Below are 14671 nucleotides of genomic sequence, written 5' to 3'. Positions count from 1 at the left end.
ACATATCCCAAAAACGATGGGGCTCTGAAGCAGAAGCCTACACGATAATTTTCACTGTGATTCATCTTTAGGAGGATGAGGAAGTTGAGAAATGACAAACCGTGGACAATGACAACTTTATATGAAGATCAGAAAGTTAAACATACAAATATAAGTTAAAATGATGAATATTACAATTTGCTAGCACCGCAATATCCTTGCAAGTGTTGTATTGACTACAAGGAATCTGTTATGAACAAATTTCCAGCACTCTGATATGACAGTCTGTCTGTAAGTTTGGGAGAAGGCTGCAAGCTTCAACTCTTAGGACATTTCAACACATCCTTGGCACTGCCAATTTCCCTGCGTCTATTGGCAGTTTGGCATACCTGGAGGCAGGGCTGTTTGAGCGTGCTGTCATCTTCTGGTGGAGGAGGAACTACCCCAAATTTGAACTAAACATATTCAAAAACACATTGCTGAAAACAATTGTAGAGGGCCTTTTTTTAAAGTCAGTGGATTACGATTAAAAGACTAACATCAAGTAAAAAGGGTCTCCTCATGCGTCAAATTCCTATTCCGGCTGTCCAAAAAGAATTGGAATCAAAGATCTGGCTGAGGGGGGGAAGTACGTAACCTCTTGGATTTGGGCTTGACCAACAAGTTCACTCTACCAAGAAGAGAGAACGAATATACACGCTGGCCACATAGAGCGAACTTCTATCCCTTTTTGGTCTTCCTCCACACAAGTCCATTTTAAGTTTATTAGACCCAAACTTCAACCGCATAAACCAGAATGCCAAATGAGTATAGGAATTTATCGATCACATACTACTGATTAACACAAGAAATATTTTCTAACAAGTGAATCACGCATGGGATAATATCAAATAGTAAAAAACTTGAAGGGAACTTATTTAGTTCGTTATTAATGAGTTGACAACTTGTATTAGTCGGAATAAATAATTGTTTGGTGTGTATTGAGCCTAAATGTCCGAATTGTTAGTTAATCTATAATTTTGATAGATAGATGTATCAGAATGATAGCTTGTTCTTCAATACATTTCTATTAGTTTATCAACATATTTTCTCTATAAAAAGAAAAAAAATATCCATGTTACCTGACAGCTATAATCATCGAAGTTGGGCTCCATTACTAAAGGAACTCCCATGTGCTCCTTGAAAAAGATCTATGAGAATGAAACAAATACACTTACAACCTTTTAAGAGAAAAAAGCACCCCTGCCATTCCTCATACAAACAAATGCAAAAGAAGGCACGAAGAGCAATATCTTAACATGGAAAAGCAAGTTGGCTTTTTCCTATTTGGACATGAAAAAACAGCTGAATAGAGTTCAGCCATTGCGGCCCTCCTTTTTAGGGAAGTGCATAAAAATGACGAACTACTCATGCTGATCAATGATCTCTTTTTATAGCGAGAGTCTTCGATCATGCTATCAATTTTAGCAATCCCAAAGAAATCCCCTATCGTGGCCATGACAATGACCATGTACATACCAAGTTCATGTTGTGTACCATTCTGAAACCAGCCAAAAAGTAGTTAAACTACCGATTTTTAGGAAAAAATTGTAATATGAATACCATATTCATTCATTATTGTCTCGTGTCAATATAGCTTGTAAACCCTCAATGTAGAATTTCTCGACCGTAAAATATCCTCTTTTAGTCAAAAGAATAGCTCAACTCATGACCAAAATTTGACAACTGGATGCAGTATACGAACAAATAACACTCACAACCCAGTAAGAGTCGCGCACCTGTGTAGGAAGTTTACATGTGTTGATGCATACACCAACACATTTGCTCTCCTCTAAGTATCTACATTTCTCAACGAATACCTACACCAAATAAACTATCCTTTCAATGTGGACCTGAACAGCTACCAACATTTAAGTAGTTACAGCTCAAATGAATTACCACAACATTGGTCCACAACATTCTTTGTTAGGCATGTAATATTGGCTACACACATATATTTTGTATCCTACATAAGATACATGTAGATCTATATATCCAATGGCATATAATATATATCTCGTGTAGCATTGACTAAATCGTTACAACACAAATAAACAAAAAAAACAGAACATTACCCCGCTTGACCACGAAGATTTATCTGGAAGATCCACAGAATTAACAGTGCATGGACCCATGAGCCATTGACAAGAAATTGCGGTCACCCTTGCTTCCAGAAACAGAAGACAGACAACTATTCAGTTGCATTCACCATTAAAGTTAAATCCATGAATCAGTCAGATAACCAAAACAAATGTTCAGTTAAACAAATAAACCCAATTCAGACCATCCGTGGGATCAAAACCACTCACCAACCATAAGGGCTGCCACTTTGCCTCCAGCAATTGGTGAAACAAGCAATTTGTAGAGCTCCAATAATGATGGAGGAAACAGTGATGTTAATATCCTTACCTGCCACCAACATGCGTTTTTAAAGATTAAACTAATCAAAACTCCAACTTTATCCCGTGCGCCTCACTCTTATACAAGATTAAACACTAGCAATATAAACGAGAACTACACCATCATCATTTAGGGATAATGACTATTTTCGTCCTTATTACTAGGATACAAAACCAATTTGGAATGCCCAAGAGAGAAAAGGAATGGTCATACCGCAGCTTCTGTAGCTTCACTATTTGGTCGGCCAGTCATTATACGATGAGCCACATCAATTAATCCATCGTACCCTGGCTTTTCAGAGTCCCATCCGATCTCCTGTCAATTTATAACATAATCGTCGACACAGTCGCTAAGTATACAGCTAATGACTGAGCATATAATGAAAAATGACCAACGCTTAATCCAGAACCTGAACCATTTTACTGCGAAACACGCTCAGGAAAATATCATCAAAGACACCAGGCTTGTACTCTTTCTTCGAATTCGCTCCACGTGCTACAATCTGAGTAATTTTCGTTAATTACTTAGTAAGAAAAGCGATGAGAAACACATTGGAATCAGATTCTCACGCAATTGTGCGTGTAAAAGTTCAATTTGAATAATGAATATTAAGATTAATAATCCTTACAGATTTTGATTGGATAGAGCAATAAATTCGAGAATAAGAGTTGTTTTTGGGCGAACGGGAAGAGGGGATTGGGCAGGGTGGGTGCGGATTGCAATTGAGAATTGCCATGCCCCGATTCCAGCCCTCCCCAAGCTTATCCGGTGGGCAAACATAGAACCGTAATATCGTCATTATCAAACGAAAATATAGAGATTTGTGGACATTTATATCATAATTTTGTTATACCTCAACTACGGTGCATACCTATGTGAGCACCGACGAGATATCACGAAGTATCACGTAATTTTTCTATATTTCATCGCATCTAATAGATGGTGAGGACACTCATTTCATGCGACTTTTGTGCAAGTTAGACTGTTCAGTTAACAACGTGCTACCATAACAATGATAAAAATGAGTTGCAATGTACCAAGACATTGCACTAAAGACAATGCAATCTATGACTATTGATTTAGTTCCCCTTAGATGGCAGTGGTTCTTTGTATCACGCATGTTTGAGGGGATGACCGCTTCAGTTGCTGGTGCTTTCTGTTTGGATACGCCCAAGTTTTCACATATTACTGAATTCTCTCGCCCTGCTAATGACGCCAAGCTGATTAGAAATTACTCCTCCAATCCATCGTTCCACCAAACAATGCAAGCAATCCTATTTCAATCCAGAGACTATTATCTACTTTCAGCGGAATCCACATTTGGAGTGGTCAGGTCGAGTCAATGTTGATGGTGACAGCAAGGGATGCTCAAGTTCAACGGTAGCCAAGGGACTGATTCGTAATCACGGCAGACAACTTTTGGGAGGCTTCTATAAATTGGCAAGTATTAGTATAACAATTGAGATCGAAGCCCAGAGTTCGGAATTGGCCTGGAGTTTTTATCCAACTTATTCGATTTATGCCACTGAAAGATTAATCACACACATGACATCTAGACTACTCAGACAGAAATGACAGTCTCTATTATTTGAACTTGCATGTATAATTGTCCATTAAATCAATTTTCACAAACATACAACAATTTGGTGTCTATTGTGTATATATAAAAAAGAGAGAGTCAGCAAGACAACTGAAGTTTCTCATGCGCATACACAATTACAACCTAAATATTTCTTTTTTTAGCAACAAAAATATAATGTACAACCCCCTCAGCAGCTGAACCTCCACGCACTACAAATAAATCAGTTGTTTGTTTGTTTTTAGTTAATCAACCATTCCGAGGCGGTAATAATCATAATTAGCGGCGGCAGTAAATTTGAACCCAACTGTCTGCACCATTACAAATTCTCATGGATCCATACTATCGTACAACACATGAAATAACACCCAGCAAAATGATTCCATCGGAATATGTAATTGAAGCTCAGAACCACCTCACCTGTTTTACACTTCTTGTTATGAAGGTCTGAAATGGAATATCAATTGAAAAAGAAATGTGTATCAGTTACAAAGCAGATAGCCCCCACAGAAAGAAACCAGAAAATGGATCAAAAGATTGGTGTAGTATGAACAATGTCAAAGATCAACGAGGATTTATTTGGTAATACTGATTAGGGGTGCAAATGAAACAAGCAGGATTGCGAGCTTTTTGAACGGACTCTAAAAATATTCGATTTGTTCCCAAAATTATCGAATTTCCAAAATTATCGAATTTGAGCTGAATACAAACATATTCGACTTGTTTTTTTTGCCGAATTCGATTCAAAGCTCAAATAATTAAATATCTTTGGCCCAAATTCAGCTCGATTTGGATCGTTTGCACCCCAATGCTGATAGGTTAATCATACTATGCAAGGATTATATCAAAGACAACATACCATTACGCTGTTTCTTTCATAGTCACTTCAATGATCCCTATGGGTATTTTAGGCCGATAATGCTCATCTGTGTCTGCTTCTTCGATTTCCTGAAAATCATATCATAACGTGATGCATTTGCTGTTTAAATAAGTTTGAAGCAAAAAGCAAGATTTGAACAGACTTATTCACAAACCAAGTGATTAAGTTAGGAACCACGATGATTTGAGTGAAGTAAATAGAAAAAACAACAAACTTATCTAATTCACAACAGGTTGTTTTTCCCTACAAACTAAATTTACTAAATCATATGATCAACCAGCTTACTTATCAACTATCCAAGGTAAAATATTTCTTCGCAATTTAACAGCTTGCCAGGAGATGCATAAGCACCATAGAGTAAATCTAAAATCAAGTAATCATGGTGCTCATAATTACCAACACTACAGCTTGGCAACCTTGTTTTATTGGTCGAATACATAAAACAAAATTTCAATGTTCAACTGAATCTAATTAGTTTAAGAAATGCTTCATCAGGGTATGCAACAGAGAGGAGAGAAAAAAGAGAGGAAAAGGGAAGGAAAATTAAAAAGGACTGCTTAAAATAATTTAAAAACATCAAAATGAAAAATAATAATTAGCCAGAATAAATAGAAAAGTACACAAGTGTGGCTTCGCAGGTTTTGGCCCGTGAAAAAATACAAGATGCACATAAGCTAAACACGCAAGTCTGGCCAATACAATTATAAGAAATATAAGTACAACGGCAACAAAAATAAGGATATTTCACCTGAACAACATCTTCACCCTTGATAACACGACCAAATACATTAATTTTCTCAGTTAGGTCTGGGATAGGTGCTGTCGTAATAAAGAGATCAAATTTGCCACCACCTTGTTTTGTCTTAGAAGTGCCAAGCATAAAAGCTTCATGCTTCATGCTAGATAAAGTATCGTCAAGTCAGTAGTCAATGTTTATTCAGATTGTGTGTTTGTCAAAAACTATGTAGATCCAAGGTAAAGCGGACCTGGTATCGAGGTGGTTGTAATGCTTTCCCCTTGAAGTCCAATCTTCCGTAGTTCCAGGTCTACTAACATCACCTCCTTGAATGACAAAGTTCTTTATCACACGGTTAAAAAGCATTCCTTTGAAGTGTCCATTCTCACTGGAGACGAAAATGAAAAGAGAGATTGCAATAGATGAGGCTTAAGCTTTCATGAAGCTTCTCTAAAACTTTCTACAGACAAGTGATGGCAAATAAACATCGTACGAGACACAATAGTAGCAAAATTAGACCTTTGAGACAAGCGGAGGTGTCTGCTTGCTGCTGAAGAACGAGTTCTGATGTTTTGCAAAGTATAAACATTGTGGACATTCTTTTTTTTCCTTATTTTATTTTTTACTATAGAAGGGGTCCTCTATATTGATCATAATATCTTAACCAACCAATGCAGCACAACTCATTCATCAGCAGAAATTAGAAACACTTATGTATGAGGAAGGGCAACCAAACTACAAAAAAATCAACTACATGAGCCACCTTTCCAGAATGTAGTGCAATTTATAAAGAAAGCAGTCGTGTGGTACATACCAAGAATTAATAAATTTGTCAACAACCTCGGGAGAACCGTCCTTGTAAAGTTCCACAGTAATTAAACCTTTTGAGGTATTTATCACCTGCAAGCATCATATTATAACAAAATCATCCATAGAAAAGCGATATAACTGGGTTTCAGAAATAGAATAGCAGGATTAACAAACAACACAAATAGTGATATACTTATTTGACTTAAGTATAAACTAGCAGCTTTCACATCTGAAAAGAAATGCTCACAGCAAGTTAAAAGCCACAAGTACAAGAGGGATAACATTATGGTTTATATGCCCTCCAACATCAACTAAACATAAAGAAACTGCAAAATGTAGCGAGCAATGGTTCCCTCAAAAGTTTACTGTTACGGGTGTAAATCTCAGTGTACCGGATCAAAATATCTAACTCAATAACTCGTGAAAGTAGAAATGCGAGAAACTTACAGCATATTTAGGAGTGTCAAGTTTCTTTGACTTGCTAAATGAGCTATCATGCTGCATAAAGTAAGCCAGTGAAGATTTAAGAAAACGGAAGAGGAAGATGGTGAAGAGAAAGTCACAAATGATCATGGTTTTCATCTAGCAGTACATCATTGAACTTACTTTTAGAAAAAGGAAAAAATTGTTAATTATAAATAACAAGAACATCAAAGCAGTAGGACAATTAAAAACTCAAGAAATAGTAGAAAGCATAATGTAAAACAAAATGGAAGTGCAAAAGCTGCGATAAGACAAACTAGTGCTACAAAAATACAATGAGCTAGCGTACCTCCAAACTAGATATCAGCTCTTCACTTGAAACATTTGACCTATGAACAATGTAAAGATTCCATAAGGACATGGGTTTCACAGTTCCCACAACTGAATTAGCATATAAGTGTGCAATTAATGGTCGAACTACTGGTCCAGCATCGATAATCTTCTAAAAATTATTACTCCAAGAACAAGTTCCATTATATACAAAACAATACCAATCTTGGGTTTAATTACTCCCCATTAATAACATAAATTGCCAACTTACGAGAAAACTCATGCGAACAAATAGAGAAACAAGGGGTGTGTGATACATTTGATGTACAGTGAAAAAAGACAGCGTTCACTAGAATATTTATTTTTATAAACAACTTGTGCCAAAGAGACCAACATATCACAGTCATTTTTCACCTCAAACCGCTAAAAGCATCTCAGATCTAAATAATTCAGCTTAGTTATCCAGTTCTCAATATTTATTCGGCAATACCCTAAAACAAATCACTAAACCAACAATCAAGTATTCAAAACAAACAGAATCACATTAATCCAAAAAGAACATATCAATCACAACATACCTTCCAGTCCAATGTCTGTAGGCAGAGAAAAGAAAAAAAACTGTGACCACGACAATAAGGCAGTAAACTCCAATGGTAACCACACTTATTCGGCTCGGCGCCTTCTTCTTTTTACTCTGCATCAAGAGAGCTTGAGGCTTGATTTTCCCCATTACGCTTTTAAATCAACACCAATTCTTTCTAATCTCTGCAAAATAAACTAGTGCATCAACAACCGGAATAACCTCCATACTACTCCGATTCCAGTAAACAGTACGCCCCGATTTACAGACAAATCGAGAGAGAAAACAAGTGTCAGATCAATAATAACTAGAAATCACGAGCATACCAACAATGAATCAACAAAAAGACAAAACATACCTTATCCTAATTTATCATAGGGCTGAAGTCGATCGACGAGGAGGAACAATACCTTCGATGATCGCAAATACAAATTAGCGGCGAATTTCGCAGCCGGAACTGCTAAATTGTTTGTATGAAAATTCGAATTTTGTAGATAAAAATGAGAAATGACAGTTTACAGCCAGCCACCGCGTGATGTTAATGCCCGGGCTTCATGGGAGCAAACGATGCCGTTTATTTGGTAGTTGAATTTATTGTCCTCATTTAACCGCCTCTGTTGTTCAAACGAGAATTGACTGAATGGTTAGTGGTACTTACCAATTGCCGTGTTGAAATTTTACTGCTCTTCAGATAAATTCTAAACGTCGCATGCCCTACCTTTATAAAAATTTCTTTATCGTTAAAACTTCTGTTTCACTGATCAATTTAATTATATAGATCTATATATCTTCAATTCAACCCGACTCATAATAAATATTAATTTTTATGTCAAAAATATTACTTTTCAATGCTGATATATTTTCGTTGATATAAATCTATTAGATCATTTAATACGAGACCTACTGTTTTTTATTGACTCTACAAAATATATTGAATCACTCTAAATGAATAAGAATTTTTTAAAATTATATACTTGCATTATACTCCAAATGTTAACGATAATAGTATTATAATAAAATTATAACCTAAAATATTCCTGATAATCACTTGAAAAAGTATTCGCTGAATTCGCATAACTAATTTAATCATGTTGTGAAAAAGTAAAAATTTATGGTAAAAAGTAAAAATCTCAAACTCTCAAAATTTACTAAACTACACTACTTTATAATATTTTTCTCTCTACTCAATTGTGATTTTCTTCACAAATGAGAGATCTATTTATAGGAAATCTTTACAAATAATCCAAAAATAAAATACATCATTACCTACATCATCACACACTAATTTTCAATATTTACAACTCTTATTTTCAACATTCAAATATTCAACATTCAAATATTCAATACACACATTTTAAATATATTTTTCAACACCTCCCCTTGTGATGATGATCATGATGATTATCTTCATTACGTGTTTTTATACTGTCTCGTTAAAAACCTTACTAGGAAAAACCCATTGGGATAAAAACCATTGTAAGAGAAAAAGAGTGCAGTCACGTAAACTCCCCCTGATGTTGACATAAACAATTCTTCACAAATTTCGTAGATTGCGCATCCCAATATTATATATGTGCTTTCTGAATATTGTCGTAGGTAGTGCCTTTGTGAAGAGATCTGATGAGTTTTCACTTGATTGAATGTGACGAACATCAACACATTTATTCTTCTCTAGCTCCTTGGTGAATGCGAAGAACTTAAGAAGAATATGTTTAGTTCTGTCGCTTTTTATGTATCCCTTTTTCATTTGAGCAACACATGCAGCATTATCTTCATATAGTATCACAGGCTTCTCGTCGAATGATAATCCGCATGAGATTTGGATATGTTGGGTCATTGATTTTAACCACACACATTCACGACTTGCTTCATGTAGTGCAATAATCTCGGCATGATTTGATGAAGTTGTTACAAGTGTTTGTTTCTGTGAACGCCAAGATATTGCAGTGCCTCCACGCAGTGGCGAAGCCAGGAAATCGATCCTACCCGGGCTAGAATTTTAAACTCTAAAATCCATTAAAATTTAAATTGATCTACCCGGGCTAATATCATATTTATTCAAAATTATAAAAAAATTTACATATAAATTTTTTAAATTTTTTTTGGACCACCCGGGCTGAAGCCCGGGTGAAGGAGGCTCTCCCTCCGCCCCTGCCTCCACGAGTAAATACATATCCAGTTTGGGAACGTGCCTTGTGTGGATCAGATAAGTATCCAGCATCAGCATAACCAATTATACTTGGACTAGCATCTTTTGAATACAAAAGTCTCAAGTCTGTCGTTCCTCGTAGATAACGGAATATATGTTTAATTCCGTTCCAGTGTCTCTTTGTTGGATATGTGCTAAATCTTGCCAACAGATTCACGACAAAAGATATATCATGCCTTGTACAATTTGTAAGGTACATAAGGGCACCAATGACACTTAGATATGGTACTTCTGGACCAAGAATATCTTCATCATCTTCACATGGACGGAATGGATCCTTTTCTATGTTTAATGATCTAACAACCATTGGAGTACTTAAAGGATTTGCTTTATCCATATTAAAACGTTTAAGGATCTTTTCTGTATAATTTGTCTGGTGAACAAACATTCCACATTCTTTTTGTTCAATTTGTAAACCAAGACAATACTTGGTTTTTCCAAGATCCTTCATTTCAAATTCTTCCTTCAAGTATGACACAACTTCTTGAATTTCCTTATTCGTTCCAATGACTTTTAAATCATCAACATATACAGCAATAATTACGCATCCGGATGTTGTTTTCTTAATGAAAACACAAGGGCATATTGAATTATTTACATATCCCTTTTTCATCAAGTGATCACTTAGTCGATTATACCACATTCGACCTGATTGCTTTAACCCATATAATGATCTTTGTAATTTCACAGAATAACATTCCCTGGGTTTTGAACTTTGTGCTTCAGGCATCTTAAATCCTTCAGGGATTTTCATATATATATTACTATCAAGTGATCCATATAAGTAAGCTGTAACAACATCCATAAGACGCATTTCTAAATTTTCAGATACCGCCAAGCTAATCAAATACCGAAATGTAATTGCATCCATCACAGGAGAATACGTTTCTTCATAATCAATTCCAGGCCTTTGAGAAAAACCTTGTGCAACAAGTCGAGCTTTATATCTTACTATTTCATTTTTCTCATTTCGCTTTCGAATAAAAACCCATTTGTATCCAACAGGTTTTACACCTTCAGGTGTAAGGACTATAGGTCCAAAAACATTACGTTTATTTAGCGAATTTAATTCAACCTGGATGACATCTTTCCATTTTATCCAATCCTGGCGATTTTTACATTCACCAAAAGATTTTGGTTCATGATCTTCGTTATCATTTATGATGTCGATTGCCACATTATAAGAAAATATATCATCAATTTCATTTATATCTTTTCGGTTCCATATTTTTCCAGTATTAATGTAATTGATAGAGATTTCATGATTCTCGTCAGTTTGTGGTTCTGACAGAACATTTTCATCATCATGTGTTTCTTCAGGAGCACCATTCTCTATTTTGTAATCATCATGTGTTTCTTCAGAAACATCATTCTTTATTTTTTGATCATCATGTTTCTCTATGAATTTTCTTTTTCGAGGATTTTTATCCTTGGAACCGACTGGCCTTCCACGCTTCAGGCGTTTAATGACATCATGAGTATCTTCCATTTGTTTCTTTGGAATTTCAATTCGAGCAGGGGCATTTGCAGCATGTATATATGATTTAGTTACCCTTTTTGTATCTGCAAATGCATCTGGTATTTGATTTGCTATTCTTTGCAAGTGTACAATTTGTTGTACATCTTTTACACATTGTTTTGTTCTTGGATCCAGATGTAACAACGATGATACATACCATGTAATTTCCTTTTCGGTATGTTTCTGTTCTCCTCCTAACATTGGGAAGATTTCCTCATTAAAATGACAATCAGCAAAACGTGTTGTGAACACGTCGCCTGTCTGAGGTTCAAGATATCGAATGATTGATGAACTATCATAACCGATATAAATTCCAACCTTTCTTTGAGGTCCCATTTTCTTTCGTTGCGGTGGTGCAATAGGCACATACACCATACATCCAAAAATTCTCAAATGATAAATGTCTGGTTCTTTACCAAATACAAGCTGCAATGGGGAGTATTTATGATATGCACTTGGTCTGATGCGAATTAATTAAGCAGCATGTAAAATTGCATGTCCCCATATAGAAATATGGAGCTTTGTTTTCATAATCATTGGTCTAGCAATCATTTGTAGACGTTTAATCAATGATTCAGCCAATCCATTCTGTGTATGTACATGAGCAACATGATGCTCAACAATGATTCCCATAGACATACAATAATCATTGAAAGTCTGGGAAGTAAATTCACCAGCATTATCAAGTCTAATTTTTTTGATTGTATAATCGGGAAATTGATTCCTCAATTTTATTATTTGAGCAAGTAATCTTGCAAATGCAACATTTCGAGTTGACAATAAACATACATGTGACCATCTGCTGGAGACATCAATCAATATAAAGTATCTGAATGGTCCACATGGTGGATGGATTGGTCCACAAATATCACCCTGAATACGTTCAAGAAACATTGGTGATTCAGTTTGGATTTTGACTGGTGATGGTCTTATTATAAGTTTTCCAAGAGAACATGCTTTACATTAAAACTTATTATTCTGAAAGATCTTCTGGTCTTTCAGTGGATGACTATGTGTATTTTCTATGATTCTTCGCATCATTGTTGAACCAGGATGTCCCAATCGGTCATGTCAATTTGTTAATATTGAAGAATTATCAACTACCATGTTTGATTCAATGAGACTTATATGTGTATAATGCAATCCAGTAGGGAGCATTGGTACTTTTTCACTCACATATTTCTTTCCTGATTTATATGTGATAAGACACATATATTTCTCATTCTCTTCATTCATTGTTTGAGTATCAAACCCATGGGAATATATATCATTAAAACTCAACAAATTTCTTTTCGATTGTGGTGAATATAAAGCATCATTGATAAAAAATTTTGTACCATTAGGTAACAAAAATTGTGCTTTACCACATCCTTTAATCAAGTCTACAGGACCTGATATTGTATTCACCCTTGTTTTTGTTGGTTTTAGTTCCAAGAAATATCTTTTATCTCGGAGGATAGTGTGCGTTGTACCACTATCGGGTATGCAAACTTTAGCTTTGCTCATAGTATTTTCCATATTTCAACTTCAAAAAAAAAATATGCAATGAAATAAAATTACTGACAATAAAATGCAAAAATATAGCACACAATAAAACATTATCATATGGGTACATAAAATATTTTACATATTTATTCCACCAGCAAATTGATCATTGTCTGAGAAATCAATCAGAAAATCTCCAGCATCAAAATGAGTTTAATCACTCAAAGGTTCACTTTGTTCAGTGAAGTTGGTCTTCTTTTCTTTCCTCTTTAATGATTCTTTATAAAGTTTACAAAGATGCTCAGGGGCTCGACAAATACGGGACCAATGTCCTGGAGTACCACATCTGAAACAAGAACTTTCATATCTTTTTGAGTGATTCTCATTAACACTCATATTCATGATGTCTTTTCTGTGGATGGTTTGGGACGTTGTTTTGAGATGAATTATAAAAGTAACTATCTCGATTATTTTCAAAACCACGGCCGCGTCCACGACCACGACCACTTCCACGTCCACATTCACGACCACGACCTCGATTTCGTCCTCGACCAAAATCTTTTTTATAACTTTGATTTTGGTTTCCAGATTTAAATTCATTTTTGCTTACGACATTTACTTCAGGAAATGTCGTTGAACCAGTGGGTCGTGCCTGATGATTTCTCATTAAATTCATTTGTTCGAATCTTTCTTTTAATCCCTTCCACAAAGTCATGGGATGTCAACACAAAAATATCATGGCTTTTGCCTTTTCTTGGGATGTCGATATGCCATTTTCTTTTATGGTCTCATTTAGACTCAATGACTCAAGATGCATTGATACATCGAGAGTCCATGGCATATAATTTTTTTTTCGTGATATCAAGAGCAATGAATTCGAGCTTTGTCAAATTTGACATAATGGTACTAAAAAAAATTACGATGCATTTTATTAGTTAATGAATATTGCAATACAAAGCAACGGATAAACAACAAGTACAAGCATTTGTAAAAATAAAGAAAACACACGAGGAGGATATTCTCCGATAAATACAAGACTCGTGATTATGATAACTAAAATAATTAAAATTAACCTTGAGAAAGTCATCTTCTTTTTTCTTCGAAAAATTTGATGAAGAATAATTTTTAGAGAAGAAGAGAAAGTTGTAGTGATTGAATGTGTTTGTGAGATCATATTTATAGAGCAAAAACTAGCCGTTTTGTTACCGTTTATGATCTTTGGTATACAAAAAATAAATGCATGTATTTGTATAATTTTTATGGTAATAATATGATGTATATAATATTAGACATGTTTAAATAATTATATATATCATATCATATTATTATAATGAGTATCATAATTTATTTTGTTTAAAAAACTTATAGGCTTTTATACTTGTTGTATCCCTTACCGGGAGTGTGGGATGTCGTCTTAACATCCTCCCAGGATTTATAATAAGTTTATGAAAAATTTATTTTTATTATTTCTAATAATAACATTATATTGTATATTAAATAAATACACAATAAATAAATAACAGTAAAATAAATATAATTACTTTTGTTACCTTTTTCTTCTGTTTGGAGCTTGGAAAAGTATGTAGGACTTTTAGAGCTTCGTGCTGATAACGTGTTGTGAAAAAGTAAAAATTTATGGTAAAAAGTAAAAATCTCAAACTCTCAAAATTTACCAAACTACACACTTTATAATATTTTTCTC

At 34.8% G+C, this 14671-nt stretch overlaps 2 protein-coding genes across 8 annotated transcripts; both read right to left on the bottom strand.

The window, feature by feature from the left end:
• Window positions 1-105: 105 nt before the first annotated feature.
• On the bottom strand, window positions 106-3254 carry LOC140840086 (beta-carotene isomerase D27, chloroplastic). Of its 4 annotated transcripts, XR_012119853.1 has the most exons (9): window positions 3047-3254; window positions 2828-2920; window positions 2632-2733; window positions 2328-2427; window positions 2094-2185; window positions 1758-1838; window positions 1101-1169; window positions 519-755; window positions 365-434 (listed from the first exon to the last, which is right to left on the bottom strand). XR_012119853.1 is itself a non-coding variant. In XM_073207192.1 (8 exons), the coding sequence occupies exons 1-8, from the start codon at window positions 3215-3217 to the stop codon at window positions 297-299; spliced, it is 846 nt and encodes a 281-aa protein (XP_073063293.1). In that variant the 5' UTR covers window positions 3218-3252; the 3' UTR covers window positions 106-296. The 4 variants fall into 4 exon arrangements, 3 of the variants coding, with proteins under 3 accessions (XP_073063293.1, XP_073063295.1, XP_073063294.1); XM_073207192.1 differs by lacking the exon at window positions 519-755 and having other exon boundaries at window positions 106-434; window positions 3047-3252; XM_073207193.1 differs by having other exon boundaries at window positions 365-755.
• A 248-nt stretch (window positions 3255-3502) lies between these two features.
• LOC140840088 (peptidyl-prolyl cis-trans isomerase CYP21-4-like) lies at window positions 3503-8353 on the bottom strand. 4 transcript variants are annotated; one of them, XM_073207199.1, is made up of 9 exons: window positions 8115-8353; window positions 7755-7985; window positions 7196-7235; window positions 6871-6921; window positions 6428-6513; window positions 5864-6001; window positions 5626-5776; window positions 4857-4945; window positions 3503-3848 (listed from the first exon to the last, which is right to left on the bottom strand). In XM_073207199.1, exons 2-8 carry the CDS (start codon window positions 7904-7906, stop codon window positions 4859-4861), a joined length of 705 nt encoding a protein of 234 aa, XP_073063300.1. In that variant the 5' UTR covers window positions 7907-7985; window positions 8115-8353; the 3' UTR covers window positions 3503-3848; window positions 4857-4858. The 4 variants fall into 4 exon arrangements, with proteins under 4 accessions (XP_073063300.1, XP_073063296.1, XP_073063299.1 ...); XM_073207195.1 differs by lacking the exon at window positions 3503-3848 and adding an exon at window positions 4003-4444 and having other exon boundaries at window positions 8115-8352; XM_073207198.1 differs by lacking the exon at window positions 3503-3848 and adding an exon at window positions 4003-4417 and having other exon boundaries at window positions 8115-8352.
• Between the last annotated feature and the right edge of the window lie 6318 nt (window positions 8354-14671).

Source organism: Primulina eburnea, chromosome 8 (genome assembly GCF_022965805.1).
Source record: "Primulina eburnea isolate SZY01 chromosome 8, ASM2296580v1, whole genome shotgun sequence".
NCBI lineage: Eukaryota > Viridiplantae > Streptophyta > Magnoliopsida > Lamiales > Gesneriaceae > Primulina > Primulina eburnea.
Note: the sequence above shows the minus strand (reverse complement) of the source record. Positions and strands in the feature narration are given on the sequence as shown.